This window comes from Hypanus sabinus, chromosome 3 (assembly GCF_030144855.1).
Source record: "Hypanus sabinus isolate sHypSab1 chromosome 3, sHypSab1.hap1, whole genome shotgun sequence".
Lineage (NCBI taxonomy): Eukaryota > Metazoa > Chordata > Chondrichthyes > Myliobatiformes > Dasyatidae > Hypanus > Hypanus sabinus.
In genome coordinates this window covers 42,861,959-42,886,184 of record NC_082708.1, presented here as the reverse complement: position 1 = coordinate 42,886,184, position 24,226 = coordinate 42,861,959, and the positions used below count along the sequence as shown (strand labels likewise).

General features: G+C 56.2%; 1 protein-coding gene across 3 annotated transcripts in view; it reads left to right on the top strand.

The window, feature by feature from the left end:
- nup58 (nucleoporin 58) overlaps positions 1-24,226 on the top strand; it is a 101,388-nt gene that overhangs the window by 26,230 nt on the left and 50,932 nt on the right. For all 3 annotated transcript variants that reach the window (XM_059964172.1, XM_059964173.1, XM_059964174.1), the window contains exons 8-12: positions 48-113; positions 207-381; positions 2,401-2,480; positions 3,303-3,421; positions 8,287-8,369. In XM_059964172.1, the coding sequence (XP_059820155.1) occupies positions 48-113; positions 207-381; positions 2,401-2,480; positions 3,303-3,421; positions 8,287-8,369 (523 nt within the window). The remainder of the gene's footprint in view (positions 1-47; positions 114-206; positions 382-2,400; positions 2,481-3,302; positions 3,422-8,286; positions 8,370-24,226) is intronic.

Below are 24,226 nucleotides of genomic sequence, written 5' to 3'. Positions count from 1 at the left end.
AGGAGTTCTTGCAGCTGAGTTAATATTTTTCTTTTTTTGTCTTGCAGTGAAAGCAAAGCTCTTAAGGATGAAAATTTACCACCTGTTATCTGTCAGGATGTGGAAAACTTTCAGTGAGTTTGCTTCCTCAGGCTTGCAAGCAATCATTGACTCGTTTTACAGCATGAGAGCATTTAAAATTATGAATTTTCTTCACATGCCTACAGGAAATTTGTAAAAGAACAAAAACAGGTACAAGAAGAGATCAGCCGAATGTCTTTTAAAGCAATGCTGAAAGTACAAGAAGATATCAAAGCATTGAAACAGTTGCTGGCTGTGGTTGCCAGTGGACTTCAGAGGGATTCACTTGCCATTGACAAACTCAAGATAGAATCTGCACAGGTAAATTAAAAGTCCTAGTAGTTTCTTGCATTGAGTTGAAATAAGTACAGTGTGATCATGTATGTTATTTCACCTCAAACCTAACACATTTGTGACTTCAGATGTAAAAATCAGAGATTCATAATGCCTAACTTATATTGTTGGAAAAGTTTTAACTGATTTTTCTTGCAAAATAAGGAAGAAATTGGAATGCAAGGAGAGAGGACAGTGTACTTCAAATCAATAAACTAAACATTTTTTCTATCGATGATAACTTAGGGACTGAGGTAGTATCATAAAATGATACAGTTTGACCTTCTATAATCCGGCATCATTGGGACCTGAGGAGTGCCGGATTAGTAAAATGCCGAATTACAGAAGGATCACATTAAGCAATAGCTAACCACCTCATCATACCTTAAAAATATCATGTAAATCAGTACAAGTTAGATAATAATGGAACAGACGTATTAAATGAAATTTAATTTAAAGTGAAATTTTAATAAAGTAATATATTGTACAGGCACAGATAAAATAAAGGCTACAGGTAAATGTACAGGAATTAACGTATACAGAACAGTTGAGCACTTTTGCTTCTAAAGTGAGACGTTTAATATACCTTCAGGCAAAGATACATGTTTGCAAGTGTGGAGTTGTCAGGATCATCAACATCTTCATCTTGAAAATTGAGCAAAGCATCAGGAACTGGTGCTGAAACTGGTACAACAGTTTCTTCAAACACTGTTGATGTTGGTGGCAGCACATCTGGATGAGCAGAAGTCGGAGAAAGGAGGTCTTCTATATGCCACATTTCATGCGACCGCCAGGCGGCCGCGCATTCAGAGCTGGACTCTTCCCTCTTCACTTGCAGTTACTGAGGGAATCCTCGTTAGTTTTTGTTCCTCTGCTTAGTAATATGCTTAAATTCAGCGAGTCACCACGTCTAATCTGATGTTGTAGGCAGAAGAGAAGGGAGCACCGGCCAGGCGTCGCCGGAGGGCAGTGGGTGACTGCCGGCAGGCAGGCGTGAAGGTGGACCGACCCAGCACGCGCAAGCTTTCCCTGCCGCTGGTGGGTGCAGGGCGGCCACGCCTCACACAAATGATATTAATAAATGCAGGAAAACAAACAGAAATTGTTTGTGTTTACAAGAGCATGCCAACACATGAACAGGTCTAGCGCAACCAAAACAATGTGCACCAGATTGGTACGGTGGCCTGGGAAATTTGAAAATACAGTTGTGGGGAAAATTTGAAATCAGTGCCGGATTATCAAAGGAAACAGATTACAGGTAGTCTGATTAGTGAAGGTCGACTGTATCACATAAATGAAGATCATTACGCTCTCAACAGAAGTTGCAGATTTTTTTTTTCTCAAGTTGCATTGGTTGTCTGAATAGGCTTTGGCTTCAAGGCCTTATTCAAATCTTCCCAATAGATTCTACTCATTCACTGGATATGGATGTTGGTGGCAAGGCTGACATTTACTGTTCTTGTCTAATTATCCCTGACTTGAAGAATCAGTTAAGATTCAGCCATGTTGGCAGATCTGGAATCACACATGACCAAACTGGGTGAAGATATTTGTTAATCTAAATGTTTATCCCAGGAAAATATAGTTGAATGACAAATTAACAAACTGCATTTCTTTGTTCGCATTGGGAAGGAACAGAAATCAGATACCTCATCCTACTCTGGAATAAAAACCACCCAGCTAAGCTGCTCTTTGAAGTATGGAAACCTTGCCAATGGAGTTCCTCCTGATTCCTCTTCCACTTCTCTCCCCTTGAAAAATGGCCTAAAATAGCAGAACTTGTTTTTTGTCACACACACACACACAAAATGCTGGGGGAGCTCTGCAGGTCAGGCAGCTATGGAGGGGAATAAAGAAATTATGTTTCATGTGCTTTTTAGGGGGTGAAATCTTCGGAGTTATCAGGTAGAGGAAAAATGGAGAAATAAAAACAGCTGACACAAAATATTGGAGCAATCTCAGAAGAAAGGCCCCTTTAAATCTGATAATATTTTGCCTTTCTCATAGGAGCTTAAAAATGCTGAAATAGCACTAAGAACACAAAAGATACCACCAGGACTTCAGCATGAAAATACAGCACCAACTGAGTAAGTCAGTGAATTTCTCTTAAGCAGTATATTTGCCAAAACATTCAATATTTGATTGAAAGTTTTAAAACTAAAATCATACTTCTGGTTAAAAAATGTTAGTGATACACTTGCATGTTTATCACATGAATTAAAAAATAAGATTTATTACAAAATGGGAACTTTGCAGAAGAATCAGATGCTCAAATTGAAATTTGGCATTTTTATTTTAATGCTGTGTCTAGTTTCACAGTCAGTGGAAAGAATTGGTGCTATAATGTTAGCCGACCGGAAAGCAGAATGCCATTTATAAGAAATAGTATGACGTAGTTTTCTGATTGTTGCATGCCTCCGTTGAGGCTGGTACTGCATCTGCATGGAGACAACTCAAGTAGCCTTCTTCCCTTACATGCCTATATGGTATCTCACATATACCACATATGACTTGGCATAGTGTAATCGTGTAGATCTGGTGTCAGAAGCCATCTCCTGGAGGAAGCACAAACCACTATGTTGCCAAGATCACCCACATTAAAATGAAAAGTAAACCTCAACATTAATAATTTTCTGTGTACAATTATTTTTTGAAAAATTCTGAATATTCACCTTCCTTGTTCCCTGACCTTGTTTTACCTTTTTTCATTCTTAAATGGCTCGGGGAGAGAGAGAGAGAGCTGGTGAAATCAACAGTGGTTCTTCTGCACTTGCCACCTAAATAGTAATTTGGCATAGTTGACAAAATTGTCTTTCAAACTTCATTTAAAATGTTATGGCTATAATATGTATAGATGTTTATGAAATATTTATTATCCTGCTCAGCTAGTTCTAATGTGTATTTGACAGCTATTTCAGGCAATTGGTGGAACAGTTTGAGGTTCAGTTACAGCAGTATCGACAGCAAATAGAGGAGCTGGAAAATCACCTTGCTACACAGGCTAACAGCTCTCATATGACTCCACAAGGTTTGTACTTCTAAGCAAAAGCTCATATGTTTTCTATTTGAAGTACCCAGGAAACAGAATAAAGTCATCATTTATGAAATATGGGCTTCACTGATGAGTCCAGCAATTATTATCCATCGCTAATTGACACCTTGAACTTTTGTATTTCTAAGCCTGGATGTTGTATGATTTGTGGAGGCAGAGTAGGGAGGGAAACCTTAATGGTAGCATTGCTATTTGCCTGCTGTCCTTATTGCTTTTGGGTATTGAAAGGTAATGAGTTTGCAATGTACTTTTGGTAAATAACTGCAGCTTACTTCGTTCCTTGAATCCATACTACTATTCAGTGAGATCAGGATGATCTGTAACCTGACTATATCCTCCTTTTTATCCTGTCCATTAGCGTCTACTGTTACTGAAATTTTATCAATTTTAAATTTAATGTTTTGCGTTACTTCATTTGCCGTTTTTTTTTGAAGTAAATTCCAAATTTCTAATGTCTTTAGTGTGCATAAATATTTAATAATGTCTTCAGTCTAAATTTAGACTTTTGCCTAGATTTTGTGGGAAATTGCCTATGGGATCAATGGTGCTGCTCACTGACAGCAATCTCTGAATTTTGTCCAGAAGTTGATATAAGCAATACTTTTCACAACTGTGCACCAACCACTCTCTGCACTTGAGTTGGAAAATCTGTTTGAGTAACTTGCAGCTGGTTGCTTTGAGCATAAAGAGCTTGTCATGGATTTTGTATAGCTATTAGAATAGATTCTATCCTTGGTGCATCTACATATAAAGACCAATATTCCATTAGCTACTTTAATTATTCTATTTAACTCTCCATGGCATGTATTGATCCTTACTAATTTTGTCCAAACTTTAATTGACGTATCGTTTTCAGATCTGAAGTTTATTTTTACCACATTGAAATAAATTGTCATAGTTCACTCCATTTACTGTATCTCTTGTCGAATGTCCCATCTACAAAGATGTAGCTCCCCATCCAGTCATTTATGTCAATCATAAATATGTGTGAACCAATCTTGTAGATTATCACCAGCACACTGCTAATTTGAGTAGCTTCTCCTAAAGCATTCAGTCACTTCTTGGCCAACTCTTGCCGTTTTAAACCCATCAGCATAGCATATTCATCTGAATTATTTTTAACTGCAACAGCCATAAATTCTTGACACAGTTGTTGAACATGTTAACTGTGATAATCTTCCATATTTTCTTTCACACTAATTTTTAAAATTTTCAAGTGTTATGGAATGTTTACTAAGTCACAAAATATTTTCAAAATTACATGTAAGACACTTTCACCTAGAGTACTTTGCAGAAGTCTTAGGCATTTGCTAGATTTTTTAATGTAAATTTTGTTTTAGATGTGTTTTTTTTGCCTTTTTACATTAGTGTGTCAGTAGAAAAGAGTAAATTTAGATTTCCAAAAAAATTAAATGTCACAGGGAAAGTAACATATTAAATAATAGACATGCTTTCAAATAAAAACTTGATTACTTTGTAGGTATATAACCCAGTGCATGATTAAACAAAGATAACAAACAAGATGCTAATGTTCAATGACATAATGAGCTGAATGAACATCAGTTGCAAGAAAATGATTGTGAACCCTTTGCAATTACCTGGTTTTCTGCTTTAATTACTCATAAAATGTGGTCTGATCAACTAAGTCACAGTAATAGACTGATAAACACTCACGTCTTTAGAAATATTTTTGTAGCTTTTACCAGCTTCATGCATCTCTCAGTTCTCTCCTAAGGTCCTCTGAAAGTTGATTGAGGCATGGTGCACATCAATAGATCTTTCCTGAGAAGAGCAGGCTCTTTCAGTCACTCCCTGACTTTGTGTGTCTTTTTTAGAGGGCGGAAAACCTCTACAACCCGCACTTCCAATCTCATCTCATTAGTGGGAGCACCTGACTCAAAAGAGCTTTTGTAGAAGGCAGTGCCCCAGAGATTCTCATACTTTTTTTCAACATAGATTTTGATTGTTTAAATCGTATACTCAGTATTAATGAGAAGTACAATTGTTTGCTATTAGTTTAGGAAGATTGTTTGTCTTTTACTGTGACTTAGATGAAGATCAGACCACATTTTATGATTAATTAATGCAGAAGACCAGGTAATTGCAAAGGGTTCACAAACTCTTTCTTGCAACTGTAAACTCAGTAACTAAAACAGAAGCAGGTGTAGAAGGAATCAAACTGGGCGAGGGACAACCAAACTAAAAGGTGAGGATCAGACAGATGTGACTGTTTAAGTTATCAATTCTTACACCATGGCAAGAGTGAGCACAGCAAAAAGACACAAGGTAATCATCCTGCATCAGAAATTGCATGGCAGACAGGAGTTGCAAGATATGCTGAACAAGTTCTTCTGAAGAAGTACAAAGAAACGGGCAAGGTTGAGGATCAGAAACACAGTGGTCCTGCAGATGAGAGATACATCAATCTGACATCCCTTCTAAACTGGAAGAAGTCCAGCACTGTTCTCAGCTGTGAACTCACAGAAACCACTGGAACCCAGGTACACCACTCTGCAGTGCAGAGAACTCTTGTCAGAAGTGGTCTTCATGGAAGAGTTGCTGCCGAAAGCAATTCCTTCAAAGTGGAAATAAGGCCAAGAGACTCACATATGCACAAAAACACAAGGATAGAAGCACTGAGTAATGGCAGCAAGTGCTCTAGACTGACAAGTCAAAATGAATTTTTTTGGGTCAAACAGGAAGCATTTTGACCGTAGAAGAGCTGAAGAGCGCCATATTGAGTAGTGTCTAGCCAACAGTGAGGAACCTTTCCTAACTCACTAGCCATCTGAATCTGAAAAAATTGCCTTGCAGATAGAGAGTGTGGTAGTACTGTACTCTGAGAAGTCTTTTCACATGTCCTTAGACTGGAGAGAATGTGCTGATGATCACAATATTGATTATTTTCTGAGAATGTGACCCCTCTGATGTAGGGATCACCTGTGTGTTGGGTTACCTTGGGATGCCGTGACTTCTTTTCCTCACTCATCTAAGTACTGATGCAATGTAGTTTGAATGGTATAAAAGTGAAATTAATAACATACATATTCACACACATAGCACATACATGCTGAGGTGCACCAGTGTTGATTGTTACTGAGGTGGTGGTGCTATTTCCGATTTATGCAGATTGTGGCCGTCTTGTTAGGAAGTTGAGGATCCAGTTGCAGAGGAAGGTACAAAGGCATAGGTTCTGGAGCGTTCTGATCAGGACTGTAGAAATGATTGTGTTAAATGCTGAGCTGTAGTCAATAAACAGCATCCTGCCATAGGCATTTGTATGTCCAGAGGATCCAAGGCCACATGAAGAGACAATGAGATCCTGTCTGCCATAGACCTATTGCAGTGGGTCTAGGTCCTTGCTGAGAAAGGAGTTAATTCTAGCCATAACCAACCTCTCAGGGCACCTCACTGTAGATATGAGTGATACTGGACAATAGTCATTAAAGCAGCTCACCCTGCTCTTCTTGGGTACTGCTGTATTTGTTGCCCCTTTGAAACAGGTGGGAGCTTCTGACTATAGCATTGAGAGATTGAAAATGTCTTTGAACATCCTGGCCAGTTGGTTGGCACAGGTTTTCAGGGCCCTACCAAGTACTCCATTGGGACCTGCTTACTGGCCAAGACTGATTAACGGTAGCACATTAATTCCAAGTTGGGAATGATGGCGATTCCAAGCTAACTCTTTATATATTCCAAAATCCAAAAAAAACTTCCAAAGCATTCCAGTCCCAAGCATTTTGGATAAGGAGTACTCAACCTGTATCTGTAAAAATTAATTTTTAGAAATTTTGAAAACGTGATGCATGTGATTGGCTTTGGTGAAGAGATATTGTATACTTCCATCAGTTTTGTCTCCCTATATGACTATTAGTATTATCAAGATGGGTCCAAAGTGCATTTTGTAAATTTTGGCAGAAACAGCAAAACATGCTTTTGTCTTCAGAAAAGTAATACTAAAGAAAAAGTTATCATCATGAACAGGAGGACCTTGCTTATAGCTTAATTCACGAAGAATTTTTTTGTTAATATTATGTGACTTTCAATAATATTTCAAAGGAAGCACACATAAAATGCTGGAGGATCTCAGCAGATCAGGCGGCATTTATGGAGAGGAGTAAGCAAATGATGTCTCAGGTCGAGACCTTCCATCAGGAATGGAAAAGAAAGAGGGAAGAGACTAGAATAAGAAGGTGGGTGGCTAAGGTGAAGAAACTAGGAGAGAATAGGTGAAATAACTAAAAGGTTGAAAAGGAGGAATCTGATCAGAGAAAACTGGATTTTCCCCCTTTATCCATTCCCATTCTGCTTCACGTCTCACCCTTTCTCATTGGTTTATGACCTCCCTCTAGTTGCCTTTCTCTTTCCCTTTCTTCCATGGTTCATTGTCCGCTCCTAACAGTTTCCTCCTTCGGCCCGTCACCTCTTCTACATATCACTTCCCAGATTCTTGCTACAACTGCCCACCCCTCATCTGAATTCACCTATCACCTTCCAGTTTGTACTTCTACCTTTCCCCCACCATTTTATTCTAGCCTCTCCTCCCTTCCTCTAATCTTGATGAAGGGGCTCAGCCTGAAACATTGTTTATTTCTCTCTGTAGTTGCTGCCTGTCTTGTTGCATTCCTTCAGCGTTTTGTGTGTGTTGCTCAAGATTTCCAGCATCTGCAGAATCTCTTGTGTTTATGTTTTGAAGGGAATTATTGGAGCATATCCATTGGTCTATACCTTGTGTAGAAATTGGCACAAAGGATAGTGATAGGGAGAATGTGTAACAAAAACATTGCAGAATGGCAACAGAATTGTTTTTTGCTATTCATTTATTTTTGTCATTTCTACAGACTTGTCTCTTGCAATGCAGAAAGTATACCAAACATTTGTAGCTCTGGCTGCTCAACTTCAGTCAATACATGAAAGTGCAAAGGTATGGTAGAATCTCAAGTGTTTGCTTATTATCTAAAAATCTTCAATTTAATACATTGAAAATTGTGTTTAATATTCAGTTCTCTGCATTCATGAATATAAATAGGGAAGATTTAATACAAAATAACAGATTTTTAAAATATGTGAGAAGTATTTCCACAGAAAATGCAACTAAGATTTTGTTTAATCATATTTTTATTTTAAAATAGAAAGTCCACAATCAGTTTTTAATGAGTAAAATTGGTCCTGTAATGGCAGCAAAACACAAACTGTTAAGAGAATTAAGCTGTTCGGGCAGCATCTGTGGAGGCAGTTGGATAGCATTTTCTGTTAAAAAAAACAGGTAGATTTCAGTAAGCTGCTAACAAAATGCTCTAAAAGCAGGTTTTGTTTTAATTCTGCAGCAATAGTTTTTACTCCTTTTCATGAGTATGATCTGATGTGTAAGCTATTTCAGAATTGTTGTTTAGAGTTACCAGGGTTCCAGTCTTTAAAAAAAAATAAATCCAGGCTGTTTCATTATGTGAAAGATGTTCTAACCTTTTTTCCTTCGAAGATCTGGATCTCCTGTTAGCCTTTGGGAAAATAAACTTTGTTGTGTAACACATCAAAGTCCCTCTATCCTTTGTAAGGCCTTATTAAAGCCAAATAATATTTCTAAAAAGCAATTATCAGAAACTTTTATTGCCTAACCCTTGCCAGCTCAGAATAGGCATCTCAGTTATTTTGAATCGTGCTTGCTTTAAAGAAAGAAATAATGTTACCAGCGTGAGAAAGATAAGCAGTCAGACAGATTTATCACTTGTTAGAAGAATCAGAAGTAATATGAAAAAAAAATTATATACCCCAAGTTGTATTGCAGCAGTGTATAAAACTGGTCTACACTGCATTCAATTCATGAGATAACCAACTTTCTGTAAGCTTCAACCTGAATAGTCCATATTAAATCAACAGGCTAACTATTTTGGCTGTGGTGAGATTGGCATAAAAGAAGAGCAGTTAATGTGGGATGGCGGGAAAGAAGAAGTATTAAGTAGATAAGATAGAGCAAGAGAAATAATTTTATCTCTGCATCATTCTGTTGCCCTCTTTTTTCCAGTTGTCCTTTTCGCCCCCACTCACCCCACTCACCTCTCTCTCCCCCTCACCTCCTACCTCTCATCTCACAGCCCTGCTCTCTCACATACCCCAGCTCACTCTCTCACGCACCCCCGCTCTCACTCTCTCTGTTGCGCAACCCCGCTCTCTCTCACGCACCCCCGCTCTCTCTCTCTCGCACACCCCCACTCGCTCTCTGTCTCTCGCGCGCACCCCCGCTCTCTCTCTCACGCACCCCCGCTCTCTCTCTCGCGCGCACCCCCGCTCTCTCACTCTCGCGCACCCCCAGCTCTCTCTCTCTCTCTCATGCACCCCCCGCTCTCTCTCTCTCTCACTCACGCACCCCTGCTCTCTCTCTTGCGCACCCACCACTCTTTCTCTCTCTCTTTCATGCACCCCCCGCTCTCTCTCTCACGCACCCCCGCTCTCTCTCTCACGCACCCCCGCTCTCTCTCTCACGCACCCCCCGCTCTCTCTCACGCACCCCCCGCTCTCTCTCACGCACCCCCCGCTCTCTCTCACGCACCCCCCGCTCTCTCTCACGCACCCCCCGCTCTCTCTCTCAAGCCCCCCCGCTCTCTCTCTCGCGCACCCCCCGCTCTCTCTCTCGCACACCCCCCGCTCTCTCTCTCGCGCACCCCCCACTCTCTCTCTCGCGCACCCCCCGCTCTCTCTCTCGCGCACCCCCCGCTCTCTCTCTCGCGCACCCCCCGCTCTCTCTCTCGCGCACCCCCCGCTCTCTCTCTCGCGCACCCCCCGCTCTCTCTCTCGCGCACCCCCCGCTCTCTCTCTCGCGCGTGCCCCCCCGCTCTCACTCTCTGGCGCACCCCCTGCTCTCTCTCTCACTCTGACGCGCCCCCGCTCTCACTCTCTCTCGTGCATCCCGCACACTCTCTCTCTCTCACGCACCCCCCGCTCTCTCACGCACCCCCCGCTCTCTCTCTCACGCACCCCCCGCTCTCTCTCTCACGCACCCCCCGCTCTCTCTCTCACGCACCCCCCGCTCTCTCTCTCACGCACCCCCCGCTCTCTCTCTCACGCACACCCCGCTCTCTCTCTCTCACGCACCCCCCGCTCTCTCTCTCTCTCACGCACCCCCCCGCTCTCTCTCTCACGCACCCCCGCTCTCCCTCTCTCGCACACCCCCCACTCTCCCTCTCTCGCACGCACCCCCCGCTCTCTCTCTCACGCACCCCCGCTCTCTCTCTCTCTTTCTCACGCACCCCCGCTCTCTCTCTCTCGCGCGCAACCCCGCTCTCTCTCTCTCGCACACCCCCACTCGCTCTCTGTCTCTCGCGCGCACCCCCGCTCTCTCTCTCTCTCTCTTCACGCACCCCCCGCTCTCTCACGCACCCCCCGCTCTCTCTCACGCACCCCCCCCGCTCTCTCTCTCACGCAACCCCCCGCTCTCTCTCTCACGCACCCCCCCGCTCTCTCTCTCACGCACCCCCCGCTCTCACTCTCTCTGTTGCGCAACCCCGCTCTCTCTCACGCACCACCGCTCTCTCTCTCGCGCACCCCCTGCTCTCTCTCTCTCTCTCTCTCTCTTTCTCACGCACCACCGCTCTCTCTCTCTCGCGCGCAACCCCGCTTTCTCTCTCTCGCACACCCCCACTCGCTCTCTGTCTCTCGCGCGCACCCCCGCTCTCTCTCTCACGCACCCCCGCTCTCTCTCTCTTTCTCACGCACCCCCCTCTCTCTCTCTCATGCACCCCCCGCTCTCTCTCTCTCACGCACCCCTGCTCTCTCACTCGCGCACCCACCACTCTTTCTCTCTCTCTTTCATGCACCCCCCGCTCTCTCTCACGCACCCCCGCTCTCTCTCTCGCGAACCCCCCGCTCTCTCTCTCGCGCACCCCCCCGCTCTCTCTCTCGCGCACCCCCCGCTCTCTCTCTCGCGCACCCCCCGCTCTCTCTCTCGCGCACCCCCCGCTCTCTCTCTCGCGCGTGCCCCCCCGCTCTCACTCTCTCTCGCGCACCCCCTGCTCTCTCTCTCTCACTCTGACGCGCCCCCGCTCTCACTCTCTCTCGTGCATCCCGCACTCTCTCTCTCTCACCCACCCCCGCTCTCTCTCTCTCTCACGCACCCCCGCTCTCTCACGCACCCCCCCGCTCTCTCTCACGCACCCCCCGCTCTCTCTCTCACGCACCCCCCCGCTCTCTCTCTCACGCACCCCCCCGCTCTCTCTCACGCACCCCCCGCTCTCACTCTCTCTGTTGCGCAAACCCGCTCTCTCTCACGCACCACCGCTCTCTCTCTCGCGCACCCCCGCTCTCTCTCTCTCTCTCTCTTTCTCACGCACCCCCGCTCTCTCTCTCTCGCGCGCAACCCCGCTCTCTCTCTCTCGCACAACCCCACTCGCTCTCTGTCTCTCGCGCGCACCCCCGCTCTCTCTCTCACGCACCCCCGCTCTCTCTCTCTTTCTCACGCACCCCCGCTCTCTCTCTCGCGCGCACCCCCACTCTCTCTCTCTCGCGCACCCCCAGCTCTCTCTCTCTCTCATGCACCCCCCGCTCTCTCTCTCACGCACCCCTGCTCTCTCTCTCGCGCACCCACCACTCTTTCTCTCTCTCTTTCATGCACCCCCCGCTCTCTCTCACGCACCCCCGCTCTCTCTCTCACGCACCCCCCGCTCTCTCTCACGCACCCCCCACTCTCTCTCTCAAGCCCCCCCGCTCTCTCTCTCACGCACCCCCGCTCTCTCTCTCTTTCTCACGCACCCCCTCTCTCTCTCTCATGCACCCCCCGCTCTCTCTCTCTCACGCACCCCCGCTCTCTCTCTCACGCACCCCCCGCTCTCTCTCACGCACCACCCACTCTCTCTCTCAAGCCCCCCCGCTCTCTCTCTCACGCACCCCCGCTCTCTCTCTCTTTCTCACGCACCCCCTCTCTCTCTCTCATGCACCCCCCGCTCTCTCTCTCTCACGCACCCCTGCTCTCTCACTCGCGCACCCACCACTCTTTCTCTCTCTCTTTCATGCACCCCCCGCTCTCTCTCACGCACCCCCGCTCTCTCTCTCGCGAACCCCCCGCTCTCTCTCTCGCGCACCCCCCCGCTCTCTCTCTCGCGCACCCCCCGCTCTCTCTCTCGCGCACCCCCCGCTCTCTCTCTCGCGCACCCCCCGCTCTCTCTCTCGCGCACCCCCCGCTCTCTCTCTCGCGCACCCCCCGCTCTCTCTCTCGCGCACCCCCCCGCTCTCTCTCTCGCGCGTGCCCCCCCGCTCTCACTCTCTCTCGCACACCCCCCCCCCCGCTCTCTCTCTCTCACTCTGACGCGCCCCCGCTCTCACTCTCTCTCGTGCATCCCGCACTCTCTCTCTCTCACCCACCCCCGCTCTCTCTCTCTCTCACGCACCCCCGCTCTCTCACGCACCCCCCGCTCTCTCTCACGCACCCCCCGCTCTCTCTCTCACGCACCCCCCGCTCTCTCTCTCACGCACCCCCCCGCTCTCTCTCACGCACCCCCCGCTCTCACTCTCTCTGTTGCGCAAACCCGCTAACTCTCACGCACCACCGCTCTCTCTCTCGCGCACCCCCGCTCTCTCTCTCTCTCTCTCTTTCTCACGCACCCCCGCTCTCTCTCTCTCGCGCGCAACCCCGCTCTCTCTCTCTCGCACAACCCCACTCGCTCTCTGTCTCTCGCGCGCACCCCCCGCTCTCTCTCTCACGCACCTCCGCTCTCTCTCTCTTTCTCACGCACCCCCGCTCTCTCCCTCGCGCGCACCCCCCACTCTCTCTCTCTCGCGCACCCCCAGCTCTCTCTCTCTCTCATGCACCCCCCGCTCTCTCTCTCACGCACCCCTGCTCTCTCTCTCGCGCACCCACCACTCTTTCTCTCTCTCTTTCATGCACCCCCCGCTCTCTCTCACGCACCCCCGCTCTCTCTCTCACGCACCCCCCGCTCTCTCTCACGCACCCCCCACTCTCTCTCTCAAGCCCCCCCGCTCTCTCTCTCACGCACCCCCCACTCTCTCTCTCACGCACCCCCCCGCTCTCTCTCTCACGCACCCCCCGCTCTCTCTCTCGCGCACCCCCCGCTCTCTCTCTCGCGCACCCCCCGCTCTCTCTCTCGCGCGTGCCCCCCCGCTCTCACTCTCTTGCGCACCCCCTGCTCTCTCTCTCACTCTGACGCGCCCCCGCTCTCACTCTCTCTCGTGCATCCCGCACTCTCTCTCTCTCACCCACCCCCGCTCTCTCTCTCACGCACCCCCCGCTCTCTCACGCACCCCCCGCTCTCTCTCTCACGCACCCCCCGCTCTCTCTCTCACGCACACCCCGCTCTCTCTCTCTCACGCACCCCCCGCTCTCTCTCTCTCTCACGCACCCCCCCGCTCTCTCTCTCACGCACCCCCGGCTCTCTCTCTCACGCACCCCCCCGCTCTCCCTCTCTCGCGCACACCCGCTCTCCCTCTCTCGCGCACACCCGCTCTCCCTCTCTCGCGCACACCCGCTCTCCCTCTCTCGCGCACACCCGCTCTCCCTCTCTCGCGCACCCCCGCTCTCCCTCTCTCGCACACCCCCCACTCTCCCTCTCTCGCACGCAGCCCCCGCTCTCTCTCTCACGCACCCCCGGCTCTCTCTCTCGCGCACCCCCCGCTCTCTCTCACGCACCCCCCCGCTCTCTCTCTCTCACGCACCCCCCGCTCTCTCACGCACCCCCCGCTCTCTCTCTCACGCGCCCCCCGCTCTCTCTCTCACGCACACCCCGCTCTCTCTCTCTCACGCACCCCCCGCTCTCTCTCTCTCTCACGCACCCCCCCGCTCTCTCTCTCACGCACCCCCGGCTCTCTCTCTCACGCACCCCCCGCTCTCCCTCTCTCGCGCACACCCGCTCTCCCTCTCTCGCGCACCCCCGCTCTCCCTCTCTCGCACACCCCCCACTCTCCCTCTCTCGCACGCAGCCCCCGCTCTCTCTCTCACGCACCCCCGGCTCTCTCTCTCACGCACCCCCCGCTCTCTCTCACGCACCCCCCCCGCTCTCCCTGTCTCGCGCACACCCGCTCTCCCTCTCTTGCGCACCCCCGCTCTCCATCTCTCGTACACCCCCACTCTCTCTCTCTTTCACACACGCCCCGCTCTCTCTCTTTCACGCACCCCCGCTCTCTCCCTCACGCACCCCCCGCTCTCTCCCTCACGCACCCCCCGCTCTCTCTCTCTCTCTCACGCACCCCCCGCTCTCTCCCTCACGCACCCTCCGCTCTCTCTCACGCACCCCCCGCTTTCACTCTCTCTCACGCACCCCCCGCTCTCTCTTACGCACCACCCGCTCTCTCTCACGCACCCAACGCTTTCTCTCTCTCTCACGCACCCCCGCTCTCTCTCTCTCACGCACCCCCCGCTCTCTCTCTCTCTCACGCACCCCCGCTCTCTCTCTCACGCACCCCCGCTCTCTCTCTCACGCACCCCCCGCTCTCTCTCTCGCGCACCTACGCTCTCTCTCTCTCGCGCGCACCTACGCTCCCTCTCTCTCTCGCGCGCACCTACGCTCTCTCTCTCTCTCGCGCGCACCTACGCTCTCTCTCTCTCTCACGCACCTATGCTCTCTCTCTCTCTTGCGCACCTACGCTCTCTCTCTCGCGCACCCCCGCTCTCTCTCTCTCGCGCACCCCCGCTCTCTCTCTCTGTCTCTCGTGCACCCCCTGCCCTCTCTCTCTCTCACGCACCCCCCGCTCTCTCTCTCTCGCGCACCCCCGCTCTCCCTCTCTCGCGCACCCCCCCTCTCCCTCTCTCGCGCACCCCCGCTCTCCCTCTCTCGCGCACCCCCTCTCTCCCTCTCTCGCGCACCCCCGCTCTCCCTCTCTCGCGCACCCCCGCTCTCCCTCTCTCGCGCACACCCGCTCTCCCTCTCTCGCGTACCCCTGCTCTCCCTCTCTCGCGCACCCCCCCACTCTCCCTCTCTCTCACGCACCCCCCACTCTTTCTCTCGCGCACCCCCCGCTCTCTCTCTCGCGCGCCCCCGCTCTCTCTCTCTCTCTCGCACCCCCCGCTCTCTTTCTCTCTCGCGCGCCCCCGCTCTCTCTCTCTCTCGCACCCCCGCTCTCTTTCTCTCTCGCGCGCCCCCGCTCTCCCTCTCTCGCACACCCCCCACTCTCCCTCTCTCTCACGCACCCCCCACTCTTTCTCTCTTTCACGCACCCCCCGCTCTCTCTCACGCACCCCCCGCTCTCTCTCTCACGCACCCCCCGCTCTCTCTCACGCACCCCCCGCTCTCTCTCTCACGCACCCCCCGCTCTCTCTCTCTCACGCACCCCCCGCTCTCTCTCTCTCTCACGCACCCCCCCCGCTCTCTCTCTCACGCACCCCCGGCTTTCTCTCTCACGCACCCCCCGCGCTCTCTCTCTCTGTCTCTCGCGCACCCCCGCTCTCTTTCTCTCTCACGCACCCCTGCGCTCTCTCTCACGCACCCCCCGCTCTCTCTCTCTCTCACGCACCCCCCCGCTCTCTCTCTCACGCACCCCCGGCTCTCTCTCTCACGCACCCCCCGCTCTCTCTCACGCACCCCCCCGCTCTCTCTCTCTCACGCACCCCCCGCTCTCTCACGCACCCCCCGCTCTCTCTCTCACGCGCCCCCCGCTCTCTCTCTCACGCACACCCCGCTCTCTCTCTCTCACGCACCCCCCGCTCTCTCTCTCTCTCACGCACCCCCCCGCTCTCTCTCTCACGCACCCCCGGCTCTCTCTCTCACGCACCCCCCGCTCTCCCTCTCTCGCGCACACCCGCTCTCCCTCTCTCGCGCACCCCCGCTCTCCCTCTCTCGCACACCCCCCACTCTCCCTCTCTCGCACGCAGCCCCCGCTCTCTCTCTCACGCACCCCCGGCTCTCTCTCTCACGCACCCCCCGCTCTCTCTCACGCACCCCCCCGCTCTCCCTGTCTCGCGCACACCCGCTCTCCCTCTCTTGCGCACCCCCGCTCTCCATCTCTCGTACACCCCCACTCTCTCTCTCTTTCACACACGCCCCGCTCTCTCTCTTTCACGCACCCCCGCTCTCTCCCTCACGCACCCCCCGCTCTCTCCCTCACGCACCCCCCGCTCTCTCTCTCTCTCTCACGCACCCCCCGCTCTCTCCCTCACGCACCCTCCGCTCTCTCTCACGCACCCCCCGCTTTCACTCTCTCTCACGCACCCCCCGCTCTCTCTTACGCACCACCCGCTCTCTCTCACGCACCCAACGCTTTCTCTCTCTCTCACGCACCCCCGCTCTCTCTCTCTCACGCACCCCCCGCTCTCTCTCTCTCTCTCACGCACCCCCGCTCTCTCTCTCACGCACCCCCGCTCTCTCTCTCACGCACCCCCCGCTCTCTCTCTCGCGCACCTACGCTCTCTCTCTCTCGCGCGCACCTACGCTCCCTCTCTCTCTCGCGCGCACCTACGCTCTCTCTCTCTCTCGCGCGCACCTACGCTCTCTCTCTCTCTCATGCACCTATGCTCTCTCTCTCTCTTGCGCACCTACGCTCTCTCTCTCGCGCACCCCCGCTCTCTCTCTCTCGCGCACCCCCGCTCTCTCTCTCTGTCTCTCGTGCACCCCCTGCCCTCTCTCTCTCTCACGCACCCCCCGCTCTCTCTCTCTCGCGCACCCCCGCTCTCTCTCTCTCGCGCACCCCCGCTCTCCCTCTCTCGCGCACCCCCCCTCTCCCTCTCTCGCGCACCCCCGCTCTCCCTCTCTCGCGCACCCCCGCTCTCCTCTCTCTCTCGCGCACCCCCGCTCTCCCTCTCTCGCGCACCCCCGCTCTCCCTCTCTCGCGCACCCCCGCTCTCCCTCTCTCGCGCACCCCCGCTCTCCCTCTCTCGCGCACCCCCGCTCTCCCTCTCTCGCGCACACCCGCTCTCCCTCTCTCGCGTACCCCTGCTCTCCCTCTCTCGCGCACCCCCCACTCTCCCTCTCTCTCACGCACCCCCCACTCTTTCTCTCGCGCACCCCCCGCTCTCTCTCTCTCGCACCCCCCCGCTCTCTTTCTCTCTCGCGCGCCCCCGCTCTCTCTCTCTCTCGCACCCCCGCTCTCTTTCTCTCTCGCGCGCCCCCGCTCTCCCTCTCTCGCACACCCCCCACTCTCCCTCTCTCTCACGCACCCCCCACTCTTTCTCTCTTTCACGCACCCCCCGCTCTCTCTCACGCACCCCCGCTCTCTCTCTCACGCACCCCCCGCTCTCTCTCACGCACCCCCCCGCTCTCTCTCACGCACCCCCCGCTCTCTCTCTCTCACGCACCCCCCGCTCTCTCTCTCTCTCACGCACCCCCCCGCTCTCTCTCTCACGCACCCCCGGCTTTCTCTCTCACGCACCCCCCGCTCTCTCTCTCTGTCTCTCGCGCACCCCCGCTCTCTTTCTCTCTCACGCACCCCCGCGCTCTCTTTTACGCACCCCCCGCGCTCTCTCACGCACCCCCGCGCTCTCTCTCACGCACCCCCCGCGCTCTCTCTCACGCACCCCCGCGCTCTCTCTCACGCACCCCCGCTCTCTCTCTCACGCACCCCCGCTCTCTCTCTCACGCACCCCCGCTCTCTCTCTGATGCACCACCGCTCTCTCACGCACCCCCCCGCTCTCTCCCTCTATCGCGCACCCCCGCTCTCCCTCTCTCGCGCACACCCGCTCTCCCTCTCTCGCGTACCCCCGCTCTCCCTCACTCGCACACCCCCCACTCTCCCTCTCTTTCACGCACACCCCCGCTCTCTCCCTTTCACGCTCCCCCCGCTCTCTCTCTCACGCACCCCCCGCTCTCTCTCTTACGCACCCCCGCTCTCTCTCTCACGCACCCCCCGCGCTCTCTCACGCACCCCCCCTCTCTCTCTCTCGTGCGCCCCCGCTCTCTCTCTCTCGCGCACCCCCCCCCCGCTCTCTTTCTCTCTCGCGGGCCCCCGCTCTCCCTCTCTTGCGCACCCCCGCTCTCCTTCTCTCGCACACCCCCCACTCTCCCTCTCTTTCACGCACCCCCCGCTCTCTCTCTTTCACACACGCCCCGCTCTCTCTCTTTCACGCACCCCCGCTCTCTCCCTCACGCACCCCGCGCTCTCTCCCTCACGCACCCCCCGCTCTCTCTCTCTCTCTCACGCACCCCCCGCTCTCTCCCTCACGCACCCCCCGCTCTCTCTCTCACGCACCCCCCGCTTTCACTCTCTCTCACGCACCCCCCGCTCTCTCTCTCTCTCACTCACCCCCCGCTCTCTCTTACGCACCACACGCTCTCTCTCACGCACCCCCCGCTTTCTCTCTCTCTCACGCACCCCCGCTCTCTCTCTCTCTCACGCACCCCCCGCTCTCTCTCACGCACCCCCCCGCTCTCTCTCTCTCACGCACCCCCCGCTCTCTCACGCACCCCCCGCTCTCTCTCTCACGCGCCCCCCGCTCTCTCTCTCACGCACACCCCGCTCTCTCTCTCTCACGCACCCGCTCTCTCTCTCTCTCACGCACCCCCCCGCTCTCTCTCTCACGCACCCCCGGCTCTCTCTCTCACGCACCCCCCGCTCTCCCTCTCTCGCGCACACCCGCTCTCCCTCTCTCGCGCACCCCCGCTCTCCCTCTCTCGCACACCCCCCACTCTCCCTCTCTCGCACGCAGCCCCCGCTCTCTCTCTCACGCACCCCCGGCTCTCTCTCTCACGCACCCCCCGCTCTCTCTCACGCACCCCCCCCGCTCTCCCTGTCTCGCGCACACCCGCTCTCCCTCTCTTGCGCACCCCCGCTCTCCATCTCTCGTACACCCCCCACTCTCTCTCTCTTCACACACAGCCCCGCTCTCTCTCTTTCACGCACCCCCGCTCTCTCCCTCACGCACCCCCCGCTCTCTCCCTCACGCACCCCCCGCTCTCTCTCTCTCTCTCACGCACCCCCCGCTCTCTCCCTCACGCACCCTCCGCTCTCTCTCACGCACCCCCCGCTTTCACTCTCTCTCACGCACCCCCCGCTCTCTCTTACGCACCACCCGCTCTCTCTCACGCACCCAACGCTTTCTCTCTCTCTCACGCACCCCCGCTCTCTCTCTCTCACGCACCCCCCGCTCTCTCTCTCTCTCACGCACCCCCGCTCTCTCTCTCACGCACCCCCGCTCTCTCTCTCACGCACCCCCCGCTCTCTCTCTCGCGCACCTACGCTCTCTCTCTCTCGCGCGCACCTACGCTCCCTCTCTCTCTCGCGCGCACCTACGCTCTCTCTCTCTCTCTCACGCACCTATGCTCTCTCTCTCTCTCGCGCACCTACGCTCTCTCTCTCGCGCACCCCCGCTCTCTCTCTCTCGCGCACCCCCGCTCTCTCTCTCTGTCTCTCGTGCACCCCCTGCCCTCTCTCTCTCTCACGCACCCCCCGCTCTCTCTCTCTCGCGCACCCCCGCTCTCTCTCTCTCGCGCACCCCCGCTCTCCCTCTCTCGCGCACCCCCCCCTCTCCCTCTCTCGCGCACCCCCGCTCTCCCTCTCTCGCGCACCCCCGCTCTCCCTCTCTCGCGCACCCCCGCTCTCCCTCTCTCGCGCACCCCCCGCTCTCCCTCTCTCGCGCACCCCCGCTCTCCCTCTCTCGCGCACCCCCGCTCTCCCTCTCTCGCGCACACCCGCTCTCCCTCTCTCGCGTACCCCTGCTCTCCCTCTCTCGCGCACCCCCCCACTCTCCCTCTCTCTCACGCACCCCCCACTCTTTCTCTCGCGCACCCCCCGCTCTCTCTCTCGCGCGCCCCCGCTCTCTCTCTCTCTCTCGCACCCCCCGCTCTCTTTCTCTCTCGCGCGCCCCCGCTCTCTCTCTCTCTCGCACCCCCGCTCTCTTTCTCTCTCGCGCGCCCCCGCTCTCCCTCTCTCGCACACCCCCCACTCTCCCTCTCTCTCACGCACCCCCCACTCTTTCTCTCTTTCACGCACCCCCCGCTCTCTCTCACGCACCCCCCGCTCTCTCTCTCACGCACCCCCCGCTCTCTCTCACGCACCCCCCGCTCTCTCTCACGCACCCCCCGCTCTCTCTCTCTCACGCACCCCCCGCTCTCTCTCTCTCTCACGCACCCCCCCCGCTCTCTCTCTCACGCACCCCCGGCTTTCTCTCTCACGCACCCCCCGCTCTCTCTCTCTGTCTCTCGCGCACCCCCGCTCTCTTTCTCTCTCACGCACCCCCGCGCTCTCTTTTACGCACCCCCCGCGCTCTCTCACGCACCCCCGCGCTCTCTCTCACGCACCCCGCGCTCTCTCTCACGCACCCCCGCGCTCTCTCTCACGCACCCCCGCTCTCTCTCTCACGCACCCCCGCTCTCTCTCTCACGCACCCCCGCTCTCTCTCTGATGCACCACCGCTCTCTCACGCACCCCCCCGCTCTCTCCCTCTATCGCGCACCCCCGCTCTCCCTCTCTCGCGCACACCCGCTCTCCCTCTCTCGCGTACCCCCGCTCTCCCTCACTCGCACACCCCCCACTCTCCCTCTCTTTCACGCACACCCCCGCTCTCTCCCTTTCACGCTCCCCCCGCTCTCTCTCTCACGCACCCCCCGCTCTCTCTCTTACGCACCCCCGCTCTCTCTCTCACGCACCCCCCGCGCTCTCTCACGCACCCCCCCTCTCTCTCTCTCGTGCGCCCCCGCTCACTCTCTCTCGCGCACCCCCCCCCGCTCTCTTTCTCTCTCGCGGGCCCCCGCTCTCCCTCTCTTGCGCACCCCCCGCTCTCCTTCTCTCGCACACCCCCCACTCTCCCTCTCTTTCACGCACCCCCCGCTCTCTCTCTTTCACACACGCCCCGCTCTCTCTCTTTCACGCACCCCCGCTCTCTCCCTCACGCACCCCGCGCTCTCTCCCTCACGCACCCCCCGCTCTCTCTCTCTCTCTCACGCACCCCCCGCTCTCTCCCTCACGCACCCCCCGCTCTCTCTCTCACGCACCCCCCGCTTTCACTCTCTCTCACGCACCCCCCGCTCTCTCTCTCTCTCACTCACCCCCCCGCTCTCTCTTACGCACCACACGCTCTCTCTCACGCACCCCCCGCTTTCTCTCTCTCTCACGCACCCCCGCTCTCTCTCTCTCTCACGCACCCCCCGCTCTCTCTCTCTCTCACGCACCCCCGCTCTCTCTCTCACGCACCCCCGCTCTCTCTCTCACGCACCACCGCTCTCTCACGCACCCCCCGCTCTCTCTCTCGCGCACCTACGCTCTCTCTCTCTCTCACGCACCTATGCTCTCTCTCTCTCTTGCGCACCTACGCACTCTCTCTCGCGCACCCCCGCTCTCTCTCTCTCGCGCACCCCCGCTCTCTCTCTCTGTCTCTCGTGCACCCCCCGCCCTCTCTCTCTCTCACGCACCCCCCGCTCTCCCTCTCTCGCACACCCCCCACTCTCCCCTCTCTCTCACGCACCCCCCGCTCTCTCTCACGCACCCCCCGCCTCTCTCTCTCTCGCACCCCCCGCTCTCTTTCTCTCTCGCGCGCCCCCGCTCTCCCTCTCTCGCACACCCCCCACTCTCCCTCTCTCTCACGCACCCCCCACTCTTTCTCTCTTTCACGCACCCCCCGCTCTCTCTCACGCACCCCCCGCTCTCTCTCTCACGCACCCCCCGCTCTCTCTCACGCACCCCCCGCTCTCTCTCTCGCGCACCCGCCGCGCTCTCTCTCACGCACCCCCGCTCTCTCTCTCACGCACCCCCGCTCTCTCTCACGCACCCCCCGCTCTCTCTCTCGCGCACCCCCGCTCTCCCTCTCTCGCGCACCCCCCTCTCCCTCTCTCGCGCACCCCCGCTCTCCCTCTCTCGCGCACACCCGCTCTCCCTCTCTCGCGCACACCCGCACTCTCCCTCTCTTTCACGCACCCCCCGCTCTCTCTCTCACGCACCCCCCGCTCTCTCTCTCTCACGCACCCCCCGCTCTCTCTCTCTCTCACGCACCCCCCCGCTCTCTCTCTCACGCACCCCCGGCTTTCTCTCTCACGCACCCCCCGCGCTCTCTCTCTCTGTCTCTCGCGCACCCCCGCTCTCTTTCTCTCTCACGCACCCCTGCGCTCTCTCTCACGCACCCCCCGCTCTCTCTCTCTCTCTCACGCACCCCCCCGCTCTCTCTCTCACGCACCCCCGGCTCTCTCTCTCACGCACCCCCCGCTCTCTCTTACGCACCCCCCCGCTCTCTCTCTCTCACGCACCCCCGCTCTCTCACGCACCCCCCGCTCTCTCTCTCACGCGCCCCCCGCTCTCTCTCTCACGCACACCCCCGCTCTCTCTCTCTCACGCACCCCCCCGCTCTCTCTCTCTCTCACGCACCCCCCCGCTCTCTCTCTCACGCACCCCCGGCTCTCTCTCTCACGCACCCCCCGCTCTCCCTCTCTCGCGCACACCCGCTCTCCCTCTCTCGCGCACCCCCGCTCTCCCTCTCTCGCACACCCCCCACTCTCCCTCTCTTGCACGCAGCCCCCGCTCTCTCTCTCACGCACCCCCGGCTCTCTCTCTCACGCACCCCCCGCTCTCTCTCACGCACCCCCCCGCTCTCCCTGTCTCGCGCACACCCGCTCTCCCTCTCTTGCGCACCCCCGCTCTCCATCTCTCGTACACCCCCACTCTCTCTCTCTTTCACACACGCCCCGCTCTCTCTCTTTCACGCACCCCCGCTCTCTCCCTCACGCACCCCCCGCTCTCTCCCTCACGCACCCCCCGCTCTCTCTCTCTCTCTCACGCACCCCCCGCTCTCTCCCTCACGCACCCTCCGCTCTCTCTCACGCACCCCCCGCTTTCACTCTCTCTCACGCACCCCCCGCTCTCTCTTACGCACCACCCGCTCTCTCTCACGCACCCAACGCTTTCTCTCTCTCTCACGCACCCCCGCTCTCTCTCTCACGCACCCCCCGCTCTCTCTCTCTCTCTCACGCACCCCCGCTCTCTCTCTCACGCACCCCCGCTCTCTCTCTCACGCACCCCCCGCTCTCTCTCTCGCGCACCTACGCGCTCTCTCTCTCGTGCGCACCTACGCTCCCTCTCTCTCTCGCGCGCACCTACGCTCTCTCTCTCTCTCGCGCGCACCTACGCTCTCTCTCTCTCTCACGCACCTATGCTCTCTCTCTCTCTTGCGCACCTACGCTCTCTCTCTCGCGCACCCCCGCCCTCTCTCTCTCGCGCACCCCCGCTCTCTCTCTCTGTCTCTCGTGCACCCCCTGCCCTCTCTCTCTCTCACGCACCCCCCGCTCTCTCTCTCTCGCGCACCCCCGCTCTCTCTCTCTCGCGCACCCCCGCTCTCCCTCTCTCGCGCACCCCCCCTCTCCCTCTCTCGCGCACCCCCGCTCTCCCTCTCTCGCGCACCCCCGCTCTCCCTCTCTCGCGCACCCCCGCTCTCCCTCTCTCGCGCACACCCGCTCTCCCTCTCTCGCGCACACCCGCTCTCCCTCTCTCGCGTACCCCTGCTCTCCCTCTCTCTCGCGCACCCCCCACTCTCCCTCTCTCTCATGCACCCCCCACTTTCTCTCGCGCACCCCCCGCTCTCTCTCTCGCGCGCCCCCGCTCTCTCTCTCTCTCTCGCACCCCCCGCTCTCTTCTCTCTCGCGCGCCCCCGCTCTCTCTCTCTCTCGCACCCCCCGCTCTCTTCTCTCTCTCGCGCGCCCCCGCTCTCCCTCTCTCGCACACCCCCCACTCTCCTCTCTCTCACGCACCCCCCACTCTTTCTCTCTTTCACGCACCCCCCGCTCTCTCTCACGCACCCCCGCTCTCTCTCTCACGCACCCCCCGCTCTCTCTCACGCACCCCCCGCTCTCTCTCTCACGCACCCCCCGCTCTCTCTCTCTCACGCACCCCCCGCTCTCTCTCTCTCTCACGCACCCCCCCGCTCTCTC